Here is an 18,818-nt window from a genome sequence, read left to right on the forward strand (position 1 = left end):
TTGTGTTGTTGTCATGCGGTTGCGTCACAGAAAAGCAAAAACATTAAACAATTTTTTTAAATAATTCAAATTTTTGACGTTGTTATTTCACTTTTTCATCTACGTTTAAAGCTTGGGGTGTCAGTAAAGTTTCGTTGAAATGTTTGAATTGAATTGAAATCTTGGATGACTGTTATTTTTCTAATTAATTTTATAAATTTATTATTAATTTTTAAATTTTCTCTCAGATTTGTGACTAAAAGATGAACAGATCCAGTTATGAATCAGGTAACAAAAATAAACAAACTTTCTTAATGATGTCTTTTGTTTGTTTGTTTGTTTGTTTGTTTGAAATTTATTATATATAAATATTATTAAATTATTTCCTTTTTATTTAATAACTAATAATCATTTAAAATTCATATCTGGAATTTTTCAATGTTAAACATTCGTCCTATTATTATTATTTAGCTTAGTAATAAGCTTAATAGCTTAAATGTTCTATTATTATTATTTATAGCTAAATAATTGTTCATCTTAATTTCAGACTCTGATATTAGCATTTCGTCGGGTCATAGTTCAAGAAGATTAACATTATATAGTGATGATAAAGAAGGTTACTTAGCTAAAGTTCATTTTAAAAATCTTTCCTTTAGTTATGAGAAGCTAACTCTTATTCATGGTACTTCTACTACTACTACTACTGCTACTACTGCTGCTGTTGCTGCTGTTAAATTGTAATATTTCTGTTGTTATCATTATATTAAACTATAATTTAAAAATTTTTTTTAGGCCCATCTACAAACAAGTTGAATTTCCTTAAAAATCCCAGCAGCAACAACAACAATAATGGCAAGCATGAAAAACCAGCTGAAGTTAGAAACAAATTTTTTTATTCTGTAAATATAATCACATCATATAAAAATAATTATACTATAATTAGTATATAACAGTAGTTATGTTATGTAAATAAGTAACAATTGCAACAGCCCCCACACATAAACTTTCCTAATTGGACACCAGTTATTCAGAAAAGACCTAATTAGCGCCATGAAAATGGCTGACACCGAGGTTCTTCACCCGGAGGATTACATGCTGATTGCCGATCCCTGGAGACAGGAATGGGAACGAGGAGTCCAGGTTCCTGTCAACTCACAAATTCTTCACGCTTCTAGAGTTAGGTGGGTACATGTGTGTTTGTATGTGTGTGTGTTTGTTTCTTTTTTTGTGTATGTGTGTGTGTGTGTGTGTGTGTGTGTGTGTCTTTGTGTGTGTCTGTGTGTGTAGACTAATTTGAAAACAAACCAAACAAAATTTATTTATATTTGAAATTTTGTTTGACAGTCCAATAAAAGAAAATGAACACCTGTATGGATATTATGGTTTCAAATTGTGAGTTTTTTATTTATTTATTTATTCATCACTCATTCATTCATTAATTCACTCATTCATTCATTCATTCACTAATTAATTCATCTACTCACCACAACAGGCCAAAGAAGTTGCTACACGCGATGCCTGACGACCAGTACAAAGTCCCCATGCACGAATTACACGAGACCCACAAACTGGCGGAGGAGGTGTGCCGGTACGACCTCGATGACGTCGATATTCATTGGCTGAAGATTTTCAATGAGCTTAAAAGTGAATTCGGTTGGTTGTTATTATGATTATTAGTACTGATTTTTTAGTGGTAGTAGCAGTTGTAGTGGTGTAGCAGCTATAGCACATCATTTTTTTTATTATTATAAATATTATTTTGTCGTTTCCATCACACCCGATGCATTCAGGTCAGCTGGAGCTCCCTGATTGGCTGATGGAAAAATTGATCGAAGAACTGGAGAACAGATGCTATTCCGGGATCAAGGCAGCTGAGGCGATGGGCATGGAATACGATGAAGATACATTCTGTGATGTCTGCAGACTGGTTAGTGAATTAGTGGATAGTTGGATGGGTGGATGAATGAGTAGGGAATGAATAAATGAATGGCTGTTTAAGGTTATGATTAAATGAATAAATGGATGAATGAATGAATGAATGAATGAATGAATGAATGAAGAAACAAGTGAATGAATAAGTTTAATATAAATAATTGTTTTTCTCGTCCACAGCCGGATGTAGAGGAAGGCAACGAAATGGTGTTCTGCGATGGATGTGATGTTGGAGTTCACCAGGTATTTAATTGCAACTTGTCAATCAAACTCTTTAATTGATTGATTGATTGATTGATTGATTGATTGATTGATTGATTGATTGGAAGATTAATACACACGCCTTCACCACACATGCATAACGTACACACACACCATACATATACATACACGCGCACACACACCACACACACACCACACACACACACATTTACTCTTAGGTCTGCTATGGTATATTGAAGATACCCAAGGGTAGTTGGGTGTGTAGGGCATGCGCGGTGGGTCTCAAGCCCAGGTGCGCCCTCTGCACGACTCAGGGTGGTGCCATGAAGAGTACCAAGTATGTATGCTTCGATCTTTTAAATATATCCTCCCTTTTTATTCATTTTATTTTAAAATTTATTTTAATTAAAAATTTCGTTTAAATTTTCATCTCAGTTGATCTTTGAAGATATCAACGGCACACACGCGCGCACACACACACACACGGGCTATGTGCAAGTGTGCGTGTGTGTGGGTAGGTGCGTGTTCGTGTGTGTGTGTGAGTGCGTGTTCGTGTGTGTGTGTGTGTGCGTGAATTTATTCACTATTTTATCATCAGATGATTAATGAATAAATGTATTCACTGATAGTTTTAAATAATTTTGTTAAATCAATAAAAATATATATAATTTTGTTAAATCAATAAAAATATATATATATATTTGTCATCCGTAATTAATTATAATTTTTCATAATAATGAAATAATTATAACAGGGATGGCTCTCAGTGGGCACATCTCTCCTGTGCCCTCTGGGTCCCGGAAGTCACAATCGCGTGCTCGGACAAAATGGAGCCCATCGATAACATTGACGATATTCCTGTTAAGTGCTGGAGTTACTTTTATTCTTTATATCAGTATAATGATGATGATGATGACGATGATGGTGACGACGACGATGTATATATATATATATATATATATATATATATATATATATATATATATATTTATATATATATACTATTGGGATTATGATGATGGTGATAATGATAATAATGATGATGACGATGACGAATGAGGACGACGACGACGATGCTGATGACGATAATTGCAGATGACGAGGTGGAACTTGATCTGCTGTGTGTGCAAGGAGAGGTCGGGTGCTTGCATACAGTGCTGCGTCAAGAAGTGCAAAACTTCATTCCATGTGACCTGCGGCTTCAAGATGAACTACCACATGAAACTTAACCTCGAAGATAACGATAAGGAATTACAGTTTAAAGTAACTGTCATTATTCGTTAAATTATTAATTTAATTATATTTGGGAAAGATGAGAGAGAGAGACAGAGAGAGTGAGAGAGAGAGAGAGAGAGAGAGAGAGGGAAAAAGGGAGAGAGAGAGAGAAAGAGAGAGAGAGAGGTAGACTAATTAGAGCAATAATCAAAATGACAAAAAATCTTTAACAGGCTTACTGTGGGGCTCATTCCCGAAACAAGGACTCGTTGACGCCAACAAAGACGTCACAGACAGATGATGGCAGTTCTGAAGGAAAAAAAATTGCTGAAAAATCTAGAAGGTTAATTTGTTGTGTCGGTGTTTGTTGTGTTGTTTTTTGTGTGTTACATTGTTTGTTTGTTTGTTCATTTGTTTGTTTGTTTGTGTTTTGTTCTGTTATAATTTCTTTGCTTGTTAATTAATCATTTAGTTGTTTGTTTATTCTTCTGGTTGATGCAAATTAAATAGTTGAAATTTCATCATTTTCATCATCAATTTTCCAGGCTACGAAAGATTGTTGATGAATTTTACACTTATGTAAACGTCAGAGAAGTTGCCAACACGGTCGGGGTTGACCTTGAAACGGCCTCATTTGTATTTGAGTACTGGAAACTCAAAAGAAAGGTTTGCATCTACTCTTTTATCTACACATATTACGTATTTAAAAAAATATTTCCTCAACAACAACAACGACAGCATACAAAAATACCCCAATCAACATGACCACCAACCTGACCGCCACCACAAAAACGTCACAACCACCCCACCCCGACAGTCGAACTTCAACAAAGCACTCCTGACCCCAAAAATGGAAGAGGGTGACATATTGTTGAGGCAGAGGCAAGATAGTTTGATGGCCAGATTGAGAATGTTCATTCATTTGAGACAGGATCTTGAAAGGGTAATTAATAATAATCGCGTAATTATGTTAATATGATATAATTAATTCATAATTTGGTAATATTGTAATATAGTAATTGTGATGAAAGTAATTGGAGTTTTCATCACAATTACTATCGATTGATTGATTGATTGATTGATTGATTGATTGGTTGATTGATTGATTGGTTGATTGATTGATTGGTTGATTGATTGATTGGTTGATTGATTGATTGATAGTAATTGTGATGTAAACACTCTCTTTCTCTTGATAGGTACGCAACTTGTGTTACATGGTGACAAAACGTGAGAGGACGAGATGTCAACTTCATCAGACGAAGCACAATTTGTTCATGCAACAAGCTGATGCCCTTCACAAGAACGTACAATCTCAGAAACTCAGCAGCAGCCACATCAGTAGCCACGACAGCAACCACCATAACGGCATTGGCGATGGTACTGATTGTAAATCTCTGTCATTAAACTATAAGATAATAAGTCAAGCTCACAAAATTGATGAATCCATCTATGACAAACCAGCTGACATTCGACGAGCTGCTCGAATCTATGAAAATCGACTTGCCTCTGAGCCTTTAAACGAGAGTGATGATGAAGGCGATTTCAAATACAACTTCTACTTTACGTCGACTCAAAATAATTCTAACAGTAATAATGCCAGGTCTTATTGTTCCAGTATGTCTGCAGTGTCCAAAGGAATGACTGAAAAACGTTTGTCTATCAATGACTTGTTGAAATGTCAGCAGAGCAAAACCGTTAAGAAGTCAAAAAGTTCAATTGGTTTGAAGCAGCAGAGTAATATTGGTAGTAGTGGTAAGAAAGTTGCTTCACCTCACTCATCTCTGTCCACACCATCTCTCCTAGCGTCGCCATCCTCATCTTCATCTGGCACGCTGTCAGCCTCTGCATCAGCAGCTGCATCAGCAACTGCATCAGCTAATAAAAAGTTGTACAAAACAGATAGAAAAAGTTTGAGCCATCACGAGAACCCTTACGCTAAATCTTACAACAATTTCGCTTGGCTGCTACTCAGCAACAGGAAGAAAAAACAATTAGAAGAAGAGAGGATGGCTGAAGTTAATGCCAAGAAGCAAGAGGAATTAGTGAATGTGGAAAAGGACGGGGGCCTTGAGGAGGAGAATGTTGGACAAGTTACAGAAAAATTGAACTATACCTCAAAAAATGAGACCCAATTTGTAAATGCTGCAACTGATGAAAAGTTTGAAGAGAAACTTGAGAAGAAACCAAGTTCAGGTAATGATGATGAGGCTACGCCCGTTCAACGAGTTGATGCGAGATTGAATGTAAACGAAAGCAAGAAAACTGGCGACACCTTGCCAATGAAATGTGAAATGTCCATTCTAAGTTTGAATCTAAAAAGATTGCCATTGAGAGATGTTGATGAGAAGTCTTCACTACTCTCTCTTCCTCCTAACAAGAAATTCAAAAGTTCATTCACTCCTTCATTCATTCCTCTTTACAATCCACAATCTGCTGCAGTTTCAACATCCACCATCGCTGCTACTCCGGCTGCCACATCAAAGAAAGCATATTTAACCACGCCATCCTCAAAAACGTCATCATCTGCTTCATCTTTAACAACAGCAACTGCACAATCAGCTTCATCATCCACGAAAAAGTCTCGAAAGTCAAAATCATTCTCCGTCATTTTATCATTGCCATCATCAAAATCTAAAGTTAAAATGTCGCACACATTAGAAGATTGCTCACTCCTTACTAATGCTCACAATAACACTCCCCTCTTAAATCTCTCAACATCTAGCAGAGAGATTGAACACAAAGATATTGACCACACAGAATTGCATAATAATTCAGACACAGTGGAACTCAACGTCATGAATGTTTCAAGCTCAAACTCTGCAAACAAATTCAACAACTCTCCTGATAAGAATGTATTTGCCAACATCACTGAATTTTCACTGTTGAACAGAAAGGACTCCAGTCCAAATCTTCAGAAGAATGAACCAGTTCCATCCGCTGATGATTACCAAGCAACACTTCAACGATTTTCAACATCCTTTATGAACAAGATAGGCAAATATAAATCTAAGAACAGCTCAAAGCTTAAAAATATGATCAGAAATAATGGTAAACCTGCCACTGAATCAAAGTCATCGTGTTCAGCTGGGCTCATTTCAAAAACTGCAATATCCAAATCGACATCTGGACATCAGCTAATCTCAACAAATAAGGCTACAAGTCTGGAAGATTGTACAAAAATAACGAAAGCTGAAACCCAAGAAGATGTTGACATAACAGGCAGTTATGATGGCGACGAGGACAACGCTGGTGATAAAGACAACAAAAACAACGACATTATCATCATTAATGATAACGACGATGTTGATGTTGTTGAGTTTCTTGACAGTTCAAAAGCGAGGAACTTGTGTTTGGATATTGCTACCGGGGATGTGAAAAGTGGTGCGAAAGAGGATGCTTCTGGCACTAAACCAGCTGCCGTTGGGGCTGATGTTTTCAAAAGTAAAACTTTGAAGACGAAGCTACCTCTGGAAAGTAGTGTCTCCACTGCCAGTCAGAGTTCCACAAAGATTAACAACAACAAAAATAGTAATAATAATAAGGTCAATATCAAAAACTCAAGTTCAAATCATGTCTCTTCGAACGGACTGTCAAGAAATTTAAAAAAATCGCCAACCGTCCGGTCCAAACTCGCCGGTCCACTCAACAAACAATTACAGGTAACGCTGGATAGGTATCTGCATAGTAAAAAATCCAATTCAGACGATGACGAGGTGGACGAGGACGAAGACGATGCCGTCGGCAGCCACACAGCACACTCTGCATATATAAGCATCTTCAATAGCGACACTGTCATCAATCGTAAAAACGCCACTTCCACCTCGAAACCATCCGTGCTGTCGTCGTCGTCGTCGCCTTCCTTGATGCAAGCCTCTCGGCATAGAAACCAAACTCGGTCATTGATCAGTAGCGTTAGCGAGAAAAAGAATCCTTCCAGTAGTAGAAGCCGTTGTAGTGGCGGCGACAGCAGCTTCACGCTAGCTGCTACTATTAATAACGAAAATAATAATAATATTAATAAAAATAATATGAAAAACAATAATAATAATAGTACTATCATCTCCACCGAACCTGTCGGCAAAATTTGTCGGCTGGAAGTTAAGCTAGATAAAAACTGCCCCGAGGTCAAACCCAACACCAGGTGGCATTCTAAAAATAGAATTAGTGCTATTAATAGTAACAACAACAACAAACATAATAATAATAATAATAGTAATAATGGTAGTAATCATAAGGTAAACATGGAAAATGGTAAAAATAATAGTAGCTGCAAGGGAAGTGTCATTAAACAAGATGTGAATGGCAATAGTATTGGTAGTTATTTCGCTAGAGAACGCTCTTGACGCCGGTGGCTTTTGATGCCGGTGGCTTTTGATGCCGGTGGCTCTGCAGTTGCGAACGCACGCATTGACTTTTATTTTCATTTGTTTTAAATTTTGTAAGAAAATTAAAGTAAAATTTGTTAAAAAAATTCGACTAAACTTTGCAATTGCTAAATTAATGATATCTTATGCATGATTGTATACATACCTACGCATATATACATATTATACATATACTTTACATGGAACTTGTTCTAATAAAGACGTTTCTGAATTGTCGTCCTTTTTAATAGATGAATAGGTTTTCTATTTGATTGGCTATTAATTTTAATATAATTTAGTTATTATATTGATTGAATTAAAGTTAGGCGTGCCTTCACACACTCTTAATGTTATTTCACTCACTAATATGATCGATAACGTACAATAATTGTGTAGTATAATTTTATTGTCAATATATTGTTTTGAAGGTTTTTCTTGGTCTGTTTGTATATTTATGTTTGATTTATTGTTTGTTTGTACGTGTCTTTTTATGCCGGTTTGCGTGTACGTACGTATGTATGTAGGTGTTTATGTATGTATTTATGTATGTATATATGTACGTATGTATGTACGTATGTTAAAACTAAATCAGCGATGAGTGACACTAAACAGTCAAACATCTGAATGAAATCGGTTAACAATTGATATCTCGTTATTCGCTCACGTCGGCGTTCAATTGAACATTTTCGGTAACACAGACGCTCAAGAACCTTTGCAGCAAACGAGATATGATTCATGGCGAAAAATAGCTCTCTGCTGGCGCCGGACCTGACACTCATCATTTGCGTATGTGTATGTACGTATGTGTGTGTGTGTGTTTGTGTGTGTGTGTGTATTGATTCATGCCATTTCTGAACAATCAATTAATGGATTTAATTGTTTTGTTTTAAATTTTGAAATAGATAGATGGCTCCTTTCTGTTTTGTCGTTCTTGTCTGCTGATCTTTTGCGTGTTTATTCCTGTGTGGTGTGTGTGTGTGTGGTGTGTGTGTGTGCTTGTTTGCTATGGGTTGTTTAATGTTTCATCTCTAAATTTCTGGATCGCCAATACTTTAAAATTTTAAATACGTAAGTAATTTTAATATTTTATATTTCGCACGTGTTTTTGCAGAGTTTTTCAGAATCGATTGAGATTTTGATAACGTTTAGGAGTGAATATATACATGCGATTTTTTTTCATAAAAAAAACGAGTTATAGTAAAATATTTTTAGATGAAAATAATTCGAAATGTTACAGTTGCAGGAATGAATAACCACATCATTGTCAATAAGTAGACAAATAAGTAAATGAATGAATAAATAATGTATATTAATATTAAAATGTTTAATTTAATGTAAAGATCTTGAAATGTTATGTTGAAAAATATCAAGTTATACACGTTACGGGATTCACAACATAAATTGAAAAAATTATCTTTGAACTAAAGTTCAACTTTGATACAATTGCGATCATTGTTGCGTAATGAAATATACCAAAAGAGTAGAACACACCACAAGCGGTACGTGATACAAATTTGAATTAAAATTTATTACTGTTCATTATTCGGATTGATGAAATTTTTTAAAATTCATCTTTCAAGCGAGTTTCGAATGAAAAAAAAACAATTTCACGATACGTGCGTCGCTGATTTGCTTTTTCGAAACAACTCTTTGTTTGTGTTGGAACCCTTGGTTATGACACAGCATCTGATACAGCAGCCGAAGTAAGATATCGTGATGCAGACCAGTTTGTAGAGTGCTAAATACTCAGACCATGAAGTGTTTCCTTTTGGGAAATTGTTTATTGAGAATACGAATATCATGAAGTAGATGGATAGGGGAATATTGAAGATCAAACTGAAGAAGCTTATCTGTCTGGTGACGTGGCGTATCATGTATCTACCGTGGTGGCCGCCGCTGAAAACGTTCGCCATGATTCGCGAGTCGTCCACGCTGTCGTTTTTACTGTCCGCGTTTTCATTGTTGTTGGTTTCGTTCACGGATGAGTGTCGTTGGTTTCTTTTGAATGAAGGTCTCGGCGGTGGTTTCAGCTTGAAAGAATTCGACGGTGTCAAATTTTTTCCCGTTTTCCAATCCATTTCTGTATCCACTGTTGAAACGCTGAGAAGATTGTTCACTGTGGGTGACTTGATGTTGGACTTGCTGACGCATAACCTTTCCGATGACGAGAGGAAAGTTCCTGGGACCACGTCACTAGGACTTGCCGCTTTTGTTGACGTCTGTTTTTCTGAATCATTCTTTTCCGGAGAAATTCCCGAATGCGGATTTAAGTTTGAATAGCTTCTACTCTTGTGAATGAAAATGTGCGGGAAAGTTTTGTTCAAGTAGAAACTGGCTATTCGACGAAGTTTCGATTTCTCGGAGTTGGCTGTTTCTAAATACCTTGTCATAATAATATTCGCTTTTGATGGATCTAACGCTGACATGTTCTCCGAATTTTTACTCGGACTCTTAGGAATATTTTTTTGATTTTTTTTGTTCAGAAAGTAGTTTGATCCGGTCGGCCTTTCTCTTGAGTTTTCGAATTGTTTCCTTCTAGTGCTGTATCTAAATGATGGATGTCTGTCCATGATAGCGGTTTTCTTCGCATCTATATGACTTTTCGAAGCTGAAATGTTTCTGAAAGCAGCACAAAAATTTGTTAGATTTCAATACCAAACGCGCAACAAAGAGTAATAGATATATATATATATAATTAAAACAGAGATTCACTGACCTGAAACTGAGTCTGGTCGACCTGCTACGACCCCTAGTATGAAGAAGTTGTTTAACAATTTCACTATCGTCGTCATCTCGGCGCTTGTTTCCTAATATTTTCATCGACCCACCAAATCTGTTTCTATCATAAGTTCTTGGTTGGCTCAGGAAAGCATTATCAATTACGTCTCTTGAATTTGTTGAGTGAGGTGATCTAGAAGAAACTTTCTGTCTTGAACATCCGTCAATTTTTATCATTTCAGCCTCAATTGATCTATTCAGTAACGCAATTTTCTCAACGGAAGCTAATTTATTTAAAACTTCCCTACTCCTGGGAATTTTCCTCCTCGTGCTGTAACGAAGCGAAGGATGGCCCTCGAATCTGCACGAATCCGAGCTGCGATCCGATTTGGACGAGGACCTGGAAGATTTAGCCGAGTCATCTCCACTGCTCGGTCCTGAAATATTTTTGCTACGCGATTTTTTGCTTTTTGATCTTTTGTGATTTTCTTTGAAATGTTTCGCGTTCGTGGTGTTGCGTGATGATCTGCTCTCAGTTTCGACGCGAGTGTTGACAGTTTGATAGATTTTACACTTTGCAGTTGGGCTGCTTTCTACACTGAGATAGTTTGATGTTTTTGATGCCACGTGTTTCATTGTGGCTTCATCATCTCTCTTCGCAACACTTAAGTTAGTGTTTCCTTGAAGTTGCTGAACTTTCGATGGCTGTTCCTGCTGCGGCTGGTTGTGTTGATCCTTTTCGAAATCAGCCAGACTACTTAAGCCAGTGCTTTGTTTTCTTTTTATACTGTACCTGTTTTTGTTGAAAACAAAGTTGTTTTTGTAATTTTAAAAGATTTACAAAACTAAATTACATTCTGAAACATTGAAATTTAGTTTCACGTGTATCAACCTTAATGATGGATGTCGATCGAGTTGCGGCGACATTCTTTGCGATTTGTATTTTGCTGAAGATCGTTTCTTGAAACTACAGCTGCTACTGAAATCCCGATTTTTCCTGTTAAAACTGCCGGCTAAAGTCAAAGTTGAAAGATTGGTCTTTTTCTTTTTAGATTCTGCATTCTTATTGAACGCGGTCAGCGCGGTGGGTGAGTAAGAAAGGAAGCTGGATTCACCAGAACTTCTCGACTGGTTCCTGGTGCTCGTTCGAACGTCATCTTTCTTGCTTAACAAGTGTTCAAGTTGCTCTTCTTTGTACTGATTCTCTTCGTAATACTGATTGTTAGCCTCGCTCTTTGTGAACTTTTTAAACTTTTCCACATGGTATCTTCTATTTTTAAACCAGGCCATGAGGTAAATAGCAGCGGGAGATAAATGAGAGATAACGAGCAAGAAAATTAATAATAATTTATCCGGTATTTTAAATTTCAAATTGTAGAGATTATAATTAAAAATTTTGTAGACTAGAAAGGGTAGTGAGCCGAGAAGCGCGCCGAAGCACCAGATCATCACGACGACCATCAGTCCAACCTTCAAGGTCTTCAACGAGCGTTGTTTGTTGGGCTGGTTGTTGGTAGGTGCACCGGTTGCCTCGGTGTCGTTGTTCGGTTTCCGTTCAAACACCGAATCATCGGAGAGTGTTTCAGGAAGTTGGAGCTTATTTTCACCGTTGACATCTTCCGAGAGGTCTTTCAAATTTACATCTTTCACGTAACATTTTCGCCTCTTACATGAGCTGACTGCTAGTGCTAAGATATGGAATGTATAGATGCCTCGGAACACGTTATCTACCCAGTTGAATTGGCTGTAGATATCTGTTCAAAACAAAAGTACGTTTTTAAAAAATTATCAAACAAACTTTTTTTTAGAATTATTTAAGAAAACATTTCAGTTATAAAAAGCTGCAAACAACTAATAACTCAGCAAGAACGATGTCCATTATCTACCGTTGTTTTTCTTGTTAATAAGACAGAGAGGAATGCAGGACATGGAATGTATGACGTCACAAATTACTGATGACGTCAGTAATTGGATGCAAACTCGGTTCCCATTTTCAGTCGTACACGATGACGTCATAATCATTTCTTGTTTTGTTTGCGAAATAAAACTCCGTAGCTGCTGCTGTTGCTGATGCTTTTTAGGTAGCTGTGGAAGAAGCTGCTGAGAGGATCTGTGCTGCTGTGGCTGCAGTTGCTGTCGATGTTGTTGTTGAAAGTTCTGTAATGTCGTTTGGTGATGCAACTTCAACTGTTGGTGTCGTTGGTATTTTTTGCGCCATTTTTTCTTGATAGTTAAGAGGGCGTTTATTGCACTGAAGCAAACAGCCAAGCCGACAACGAAGAGTAGAAAATTGAATAAGGAAGTGAATGTCGACGACAAATCTGCGGACGTGCTGTCGAAACATTTTGTCGCGGTGTTGTTGGCGGCGTAGCTGCTGTTGTCGTTGTTGTGCTTGTTGTCGTTGCCGTTTATGAGGCATTGATTGACTTTTAGGTTTCCCGCACTGAGAGATGAATTCGTAAGAGTCATGACGTCATATGCCGAATTCACCTGGCTCGTCGTCGCTATTCAGTCCTTTTTATTCGTCTTCTCATTACTGTCTGGGAATGAGTTTCTCCCTTCATTCACTTGAATTAATTCAAATTATTTGGCGATGAAAACGAAGGCGTGTTCATCATCTATAGAGACATCCCTGCAATGAAGATCTGCAATGTTTCCAATGAAGTTCTCATCTACGCACAATCTAATCCATACGTAAATAAAATAGAAATGAAGAAGGTTGACGCGGTAGAAAGATAATAAGAGAAATAATAAAAAAAGAAAGAGAGAGAGAGAGAAGGAGAGAGAAATGAATAATTCAGCAAACTGGCCTTAGATATCGTGTTTTTTTCAGGTTGTACATTAAAGGTAAATTTGATACGTGCCATTAGCATAAGCATCATCAACGTACGACATGCGAGCATACTTGGGCTAGCAAAGTATTTTTTCTATCACAGGCTAATGCACTTGGGCGATGCAATGCGCAGAGGCAAACAAGGTCGTAACGACCACCCATCATACTCCATCAATCACTTATTCCACTAATTTTACGGACGTAACAATATAGCACGACGCCAAATATTCACCATCCCAAATATTCACCATCCAAAATATTCACCATTCCAAATATTCACCATCTCAAATATTCACCATCCAAAATTAAAAAAAAACTCGATATTAAAACCATAACTCCTCTCTATGTAGCCCACAGTAAAACAACATTTACCCACCTTTAACCACTACGATTTTGGATAAAAGTAACTTCATCAATGACATCTCAGAACAATTAAAAACAGGTAAGCTACTTAGCTTGAAAGCAAACACTTCTCTCGATATATATTTTTATGTGTCAAGTGCAAACATCAAAGATACAGTTGGTAATATTAAAGGACATTCCGAACGTACACTGAAGACGTATCATCTTGGCTGAACATGTAACCGGTACAAATATATCGGATACAATGTTCTGCGGACACCAATAATGTTATGCACCGTGTTAAAAACATTTGCATTCGACTCACACACATACCTCACACATACACCACACACACTGCACATACACACACATACGCACACATACACACATAAACATTCATACACACACATACTACTCATAAACACACTACACACCCCACACACATAAGCACACACACACACATACACTGGAGTGTTACAAAATGCCTGAAAATTGGCGGAATAATTTAAAAGGTAAAAAAACATTAAATGTCAGTACATATTTTTGTCAATAGGGGATAAATAAAGAGTGACAAGCATGTGCGTGTGTTGATTGAGTGAATGAATGAATGAATGAATGAATGAATGAATGAATGAATGATTGAATGAATGAATGAATGAATGAATGAATTAATTAATTAATTAATTAATGAATTAATTTATTAATTTATTTATTATAATTAATTAATTAATTAATTAATTATAATAAATAAATGAATGAACAAATGAATAAATAAATGAATCAGTATGTCTAGGCATGTGAATGTGTTGTGGATTATGTGTAATACAAGTCGCTTGATGCATGTTTGCAGGTTTGTGTGTGTGTTTGTGCGTCTGTGCGTACGCCTGCATGTACATGTGTCTGTGCGTACGTTTGAATATGCGTGTATGTGGTTGTATTGTTGAACATTGAGCCAACCGAGCGTATTAACACGACGAAAATACCTTCAAAACATGCTCGTTATCGGCACGTCTCAAAGAAGTTTGTTCTCGTGCCATGAAGAAAGAAGCCAATAGAGAGAAGCAAGAAAAATAATATTGAAAGATAATAATATTATCAATAGATCTAATTGGTCAGATTCTTTCTATTCTCTCATCCCTCTCTCTCTCTCTCTCTCTCTGTCTGTCTCTCTCTCTCTCTCTCTCTCTCTCTTTCTTTCTCTGATTGTAGAGCAGTTATTTGATTTTTTTTGTTCGTGCTCTACGTGTTACAGTTTCAATTTTTTTTTTTGAGTTTAAATGGAGTGTTTGTTGGATAATTGTGTGTTTGTTTGAGGTGTGCGTGCGTGCGTGTGTTTCTAATAAAAATAATAATAGTAATAATAATAATAATAATATTAATAAAAATAATTCAAATCGTCTATCAAGTGCAATATAATTACGTTTTTCATTTAAGCTACTTGTCAATTCCTATCAACAACAACTACTACACACACACACATACGTGTGTGTGTGTAGTAGAACAACCAACACACACGCACACACACACATACGTGTGTGTGTGCGTGTGTGTTGGTTGTTCTATCTACGTTTTGAAATCGTTAATGGGTTCATATGTGCGTGAGTGTGTGTGTCTTTATGTGTGTTTCTTTGCGTGTATGTTGTTTTGTGTTATTTATTCAACTATTCACACGCATAATTGCATATGCATATGTGTTTGTTAAGGTACGAGAACCTAACTGTGATTGTACGTGTGTATGTGTTTGTAAGTGTACGTGTGTGTGTGTGTACGTGCTTGTAAGTGCGTGTGTGTACGTGTGCGCGCACGCAACTTAGAAGCTTGTCAATATAGCGTCAGTAATAATGATTGATCTTGAGCACTGGGGTTGTACGCTTGGCGTTTTATGAGATACATGATATATATCTATCTCAAGTGATATATCTATATATATAACGTGAGATATATATTATATAAAATATATTATATTATATATATTATATTATTAATAATAAAACATTTAATTAAGCGCTAATTAAAATCCAAAAGCTTTCAAAAGCTGCATCCAGATCGATTTAATTAAAGTAGAGAACAGTATAAGATGGTAGTAATTAATAAACAATTCAAAGTAAAATGAAAAAAATTCAAATTCCTCTTAAAATCATTCAGTATCAAATCCTCAGATCTTTTTAAAGATCCTGGCAAACTGCTCCAAACAGCAAGCAGGTCCTGAAGCGGTAAAATTTCATGTAGTGACCTGTGATCTGATGTCCGGGAAAACCAGCACATCGTTCTTATATGATCCTGGATCAATAATCTGGAACCCAGTGAACAACCCAAATTAGTTACTTCGTCAAAAAAATTAATTTTAACATCACCAATTTCCGCCGAATCATCCTTAAGTTTTGTTAACTAATGCCACGTTCCAATGCGAAGAAATTTTGATGGTTTAATTTAAGTATCCACTTTTCAATACTGTTTAGAGACTGTTTGAGTTTATTTATTTCTGGCTTAATACGTACAATTTTCTTTACACAATTTTTTTCATCTATTCTTTCTTTGCCTCTTGTTCCTTGCGCTATATAAAATACGTCATTGTTATTGTCATTATTATTATTTGTAGTAGTAACTGTAGTAGTTGTTGTAGTAATAGTAGTAGTAGCAGCAGCAGTGGTTGTAGTAGTAGCAGTGGTAGTATTCTTACTATTATTTAGATTTTGTCTTCCAGTGCATTTTGCTTAGCTTTGCAGGTGCAATGATGTGAAATTGAAAATTTAAATGCGGTAGATAATAAAAATAAGAGAGAGAGAGAGATAGAAAGAAAGAGAGAAAGAGAGAGATAAAGTAAAAAGGAGTGAAAAAGAGAGAATTTCAAACAATGTGATCAACGAAAAAAAAACAAATAGTCCATTATTTGAGAAGTGGAAAATAAATCATAAGAGGAAAAGTAAGAGAGAGAGAGAGAGAGAGAGAGAGAGAGAGAGAGAGAGAGAGAGAGAGAGAGAGAGAGAGAGAGTGAAAAAAAGAGAGAATGAAAAAGATAGAAATGAAAAAAAGGGATAAAATAATGAAGAGAGGGTATAGAGAGAAGGACAGAGATAATTCACATTGGAAATCATTCGCTAATGGTCTTCGAAGAAAACCAGTCGAAATCACAAAAATGCTGGTAATGATATTTTCTTCTTCATTATCATCATCATCAACATTATCTTTCTTCTTCTCATCATCATCATCATCTTCTTCTTCCTTCTTCTCATCATCATCATCACCATCATCACCATCATCATCATCATCGTCGTCGTCATAACCGACATTTAGAGGGATGGATTCACATGACACGTACAGACATGCCTTGAAACGAAACACAAAAGAATCATGTTCTTTCGAGAAAGATTTTTCTAATCCATCCATCCACCCGTCTGTTCATTCATTCGTTTATCCGTTCGTTCGTTCGTTCGTTCGTTCGCTCATTCATCTATCCGTCAATCCATTTTTTTATTCGTGTATCAATAAACCCGTATAATGCATATTTGTAATAAATGCTTGCACATCATTCGTACAACTACGTGTGTACATTTGCACGTATTTGGGTATGCCTTCCATTTGTACACCATATTTTAACGCTTCTTCCGCAACAACAACAACAACCCGCAACATTGTTTGCATAGAGTTTGGCAGATGAAAATGCTCATACGGCACGATATATTTGCCTACATACATATACATCTATTCACAACTTTTTCTAAGTTTGTGTATGTGTATGTGTTTGTGTGGGTGTATGTGAGAGATTGAGATATATAAATATATATATATAAATATATATATATATATATATATATATATATATATATATATATATCTATGTATGTGTGTGTGTATGTGTGTGTGTGCCTGTGTTTCAGTACTTCTATTCTAATATTACTAAATCTATTCAATCAAAAAATGGGTAGATGGGAGAATGAATGAACGGATAAACAAACGAATAATCAACGATTGAACGAACGAACGAACGAACGAATGAACGAACGAACGAACGAACGAACGAATGAATGAACGAACGAACGAACGAATGAATGAATAGCGGTTAAACAATTTCAAAAACTAATTAAAAACTTATTTTAAAATGGAATAGAAATAAAATTTGAATAAATGGAAAAAGTAGAAAGGTAAATGAATGAAATGAGCAAAAAAAATAAACTCAACAAAACAATAGTCTACCGAGAACAATGAATGAGTATTTTGTTGTCTATTTTGATGAATTACTGAATACTACTACTACTACTACACTAACTACAACAACAACTACTACTACTACTACTACACTAACTGCAACAACAACAACAACTACTACTACAACAACAACAACAACAACTACTACTACTACTACTACTACTACTACTGCTGCTGCTGCTGCTGCTGCTGCTACCACAATTTGACTTAAACCAAAATAAAAGTTAAATAAACCAAATGCACTTGAAAACAAAAAAGAAATGAAAGACGAAATTCGTATTAAAAAGCATAAATTCACAATTCACACATGTATTTTATGTATGTATGTGTATATATGTGTGTGTGTTGTGTGTGTGTCTGTGTGTGTCTGTGTGTGTGCGTCTGTATGCGTGTGTGCTTGTGCACGTTGGTTAGTAGTAATGATAGAAGTGGAAGAACAAACAGCGCTCATATAAGTTTGTGTCAACATTTAAAGGAGAATTTATGCCAAAGATTTTTCTTATTTTAATTTAGTGGCAGGTTCCATGGCAGGTTCCATGCTTTGTACACACTTAGGTTGGCGATGACGATAATGACGCTGTTGTTGATCAGGTTTTTAGCAAAGATGACGATGGTGTTTTGACGACGATGACGACGATGACGATGATGACGTCATTGTTGTTGTTGTTGTTGTTGTTGTTGTTGTTGTTGGATTAGTTAGTTGTCAAATGGACTAACATCTGGGTGACTGGTGCAGATTACTTGCGCGAAGTCTTTCATTCAGACTGAGAGAAGGTAGGAATAATTTTCGGCGCGAAATTTTACTGATTGAAAGAAGGTAAAAGAGAATGAAAGAAGGAATGATAAATTAGTGCAAAATGGAGAAAATAAAATTGACAACTAAACAAAAGACGAAAAGGCGACAAAAATATCAACATAAAACAGCAACAACAACGATAACAACTACGACAACAACAACTACTACAACAACAACAGCATTAACAGCGACAACAACAACGACAGCAACA

The 18,818-nt window shown here is 36.1% G+C and overlaps 2 protein-coding genes across 2 annotated transcripts; one reads left to right on the forward strand and one right to left on the reverse strand.

The window, feature by feature from the left end:
- Positions 1-242: 242 nt before the first annotated feature.
- On the forward strand, positions 243-8,348 carry HELRODRAFT_194139 (hypothetical protein; the record flags this gene model as incomplete). The annotated part of the gene is made up of 14 exons (XM_009030363.1): positions 243-267; positions 527-595; positions 772-854; positions 1,003-1,160; positions 1,472-1,632; positions 1,770-1,906; positions 2,092-2,154; positions 2,352-2,470; positions 2,888-2,993; positions 3,229-3,396; positions 3,582-3,691; positions 3,894-4,014; positions 4,166-4,291; positions 4,545-8,348. The coding sequence occupies 14 exons, from the start codon at positions 243-245 to the stop codon at positions 7,689-7,691; spliced, it is 4,593 nt and encodes a 1,530-aa protein (XP_009028611.1). The 3' UTR covers positions 7,692-8,348.
- A 556-nt stretch (positions 8,349-8,904) lies between these two features.
- Positions 8,905-13,031, reverse strand: HELRODRAFT_194140 (hypothetical protein). Its single transcript, XM_009030364.1, has 4 exons — positions 12,317-13,031; positions 11,323-12,184; positions 10,429-11,223; positions 8,905-10,331 (listed from the first exon to the last, which is right to left on the reverse strand). The coding sequence occupies exons 1-4, from the start codon at positions 12,897-12,899 to the stop codon at positions 9,320-9,322; spliced, it is 3,252 nt and encodes a 1,083-aa protein (XP_009028612.1). The 5' UTR covers positions 12,900-13,031; the 3' UTR covers positions 8,905-9,319.
- Between the last annotated feature and the right edge of the window lie 5,787 nt (positions 13,032-18,818).

The sequence above is a fragment of the Helobdella robusta genome (genome assembly GCF_000326865.2).
Source record: "Helobdella robusta unplaced genomic scaffold HELROscaffold_67, whole genome shotgun sequence".
NCBI classification, from domain to species: Eukaryota; Metazoa; Annelida; class Clitellata; order Rhynchobdellida; family Glossiphoniidae; genus Helobdella; species Helobdella robusta.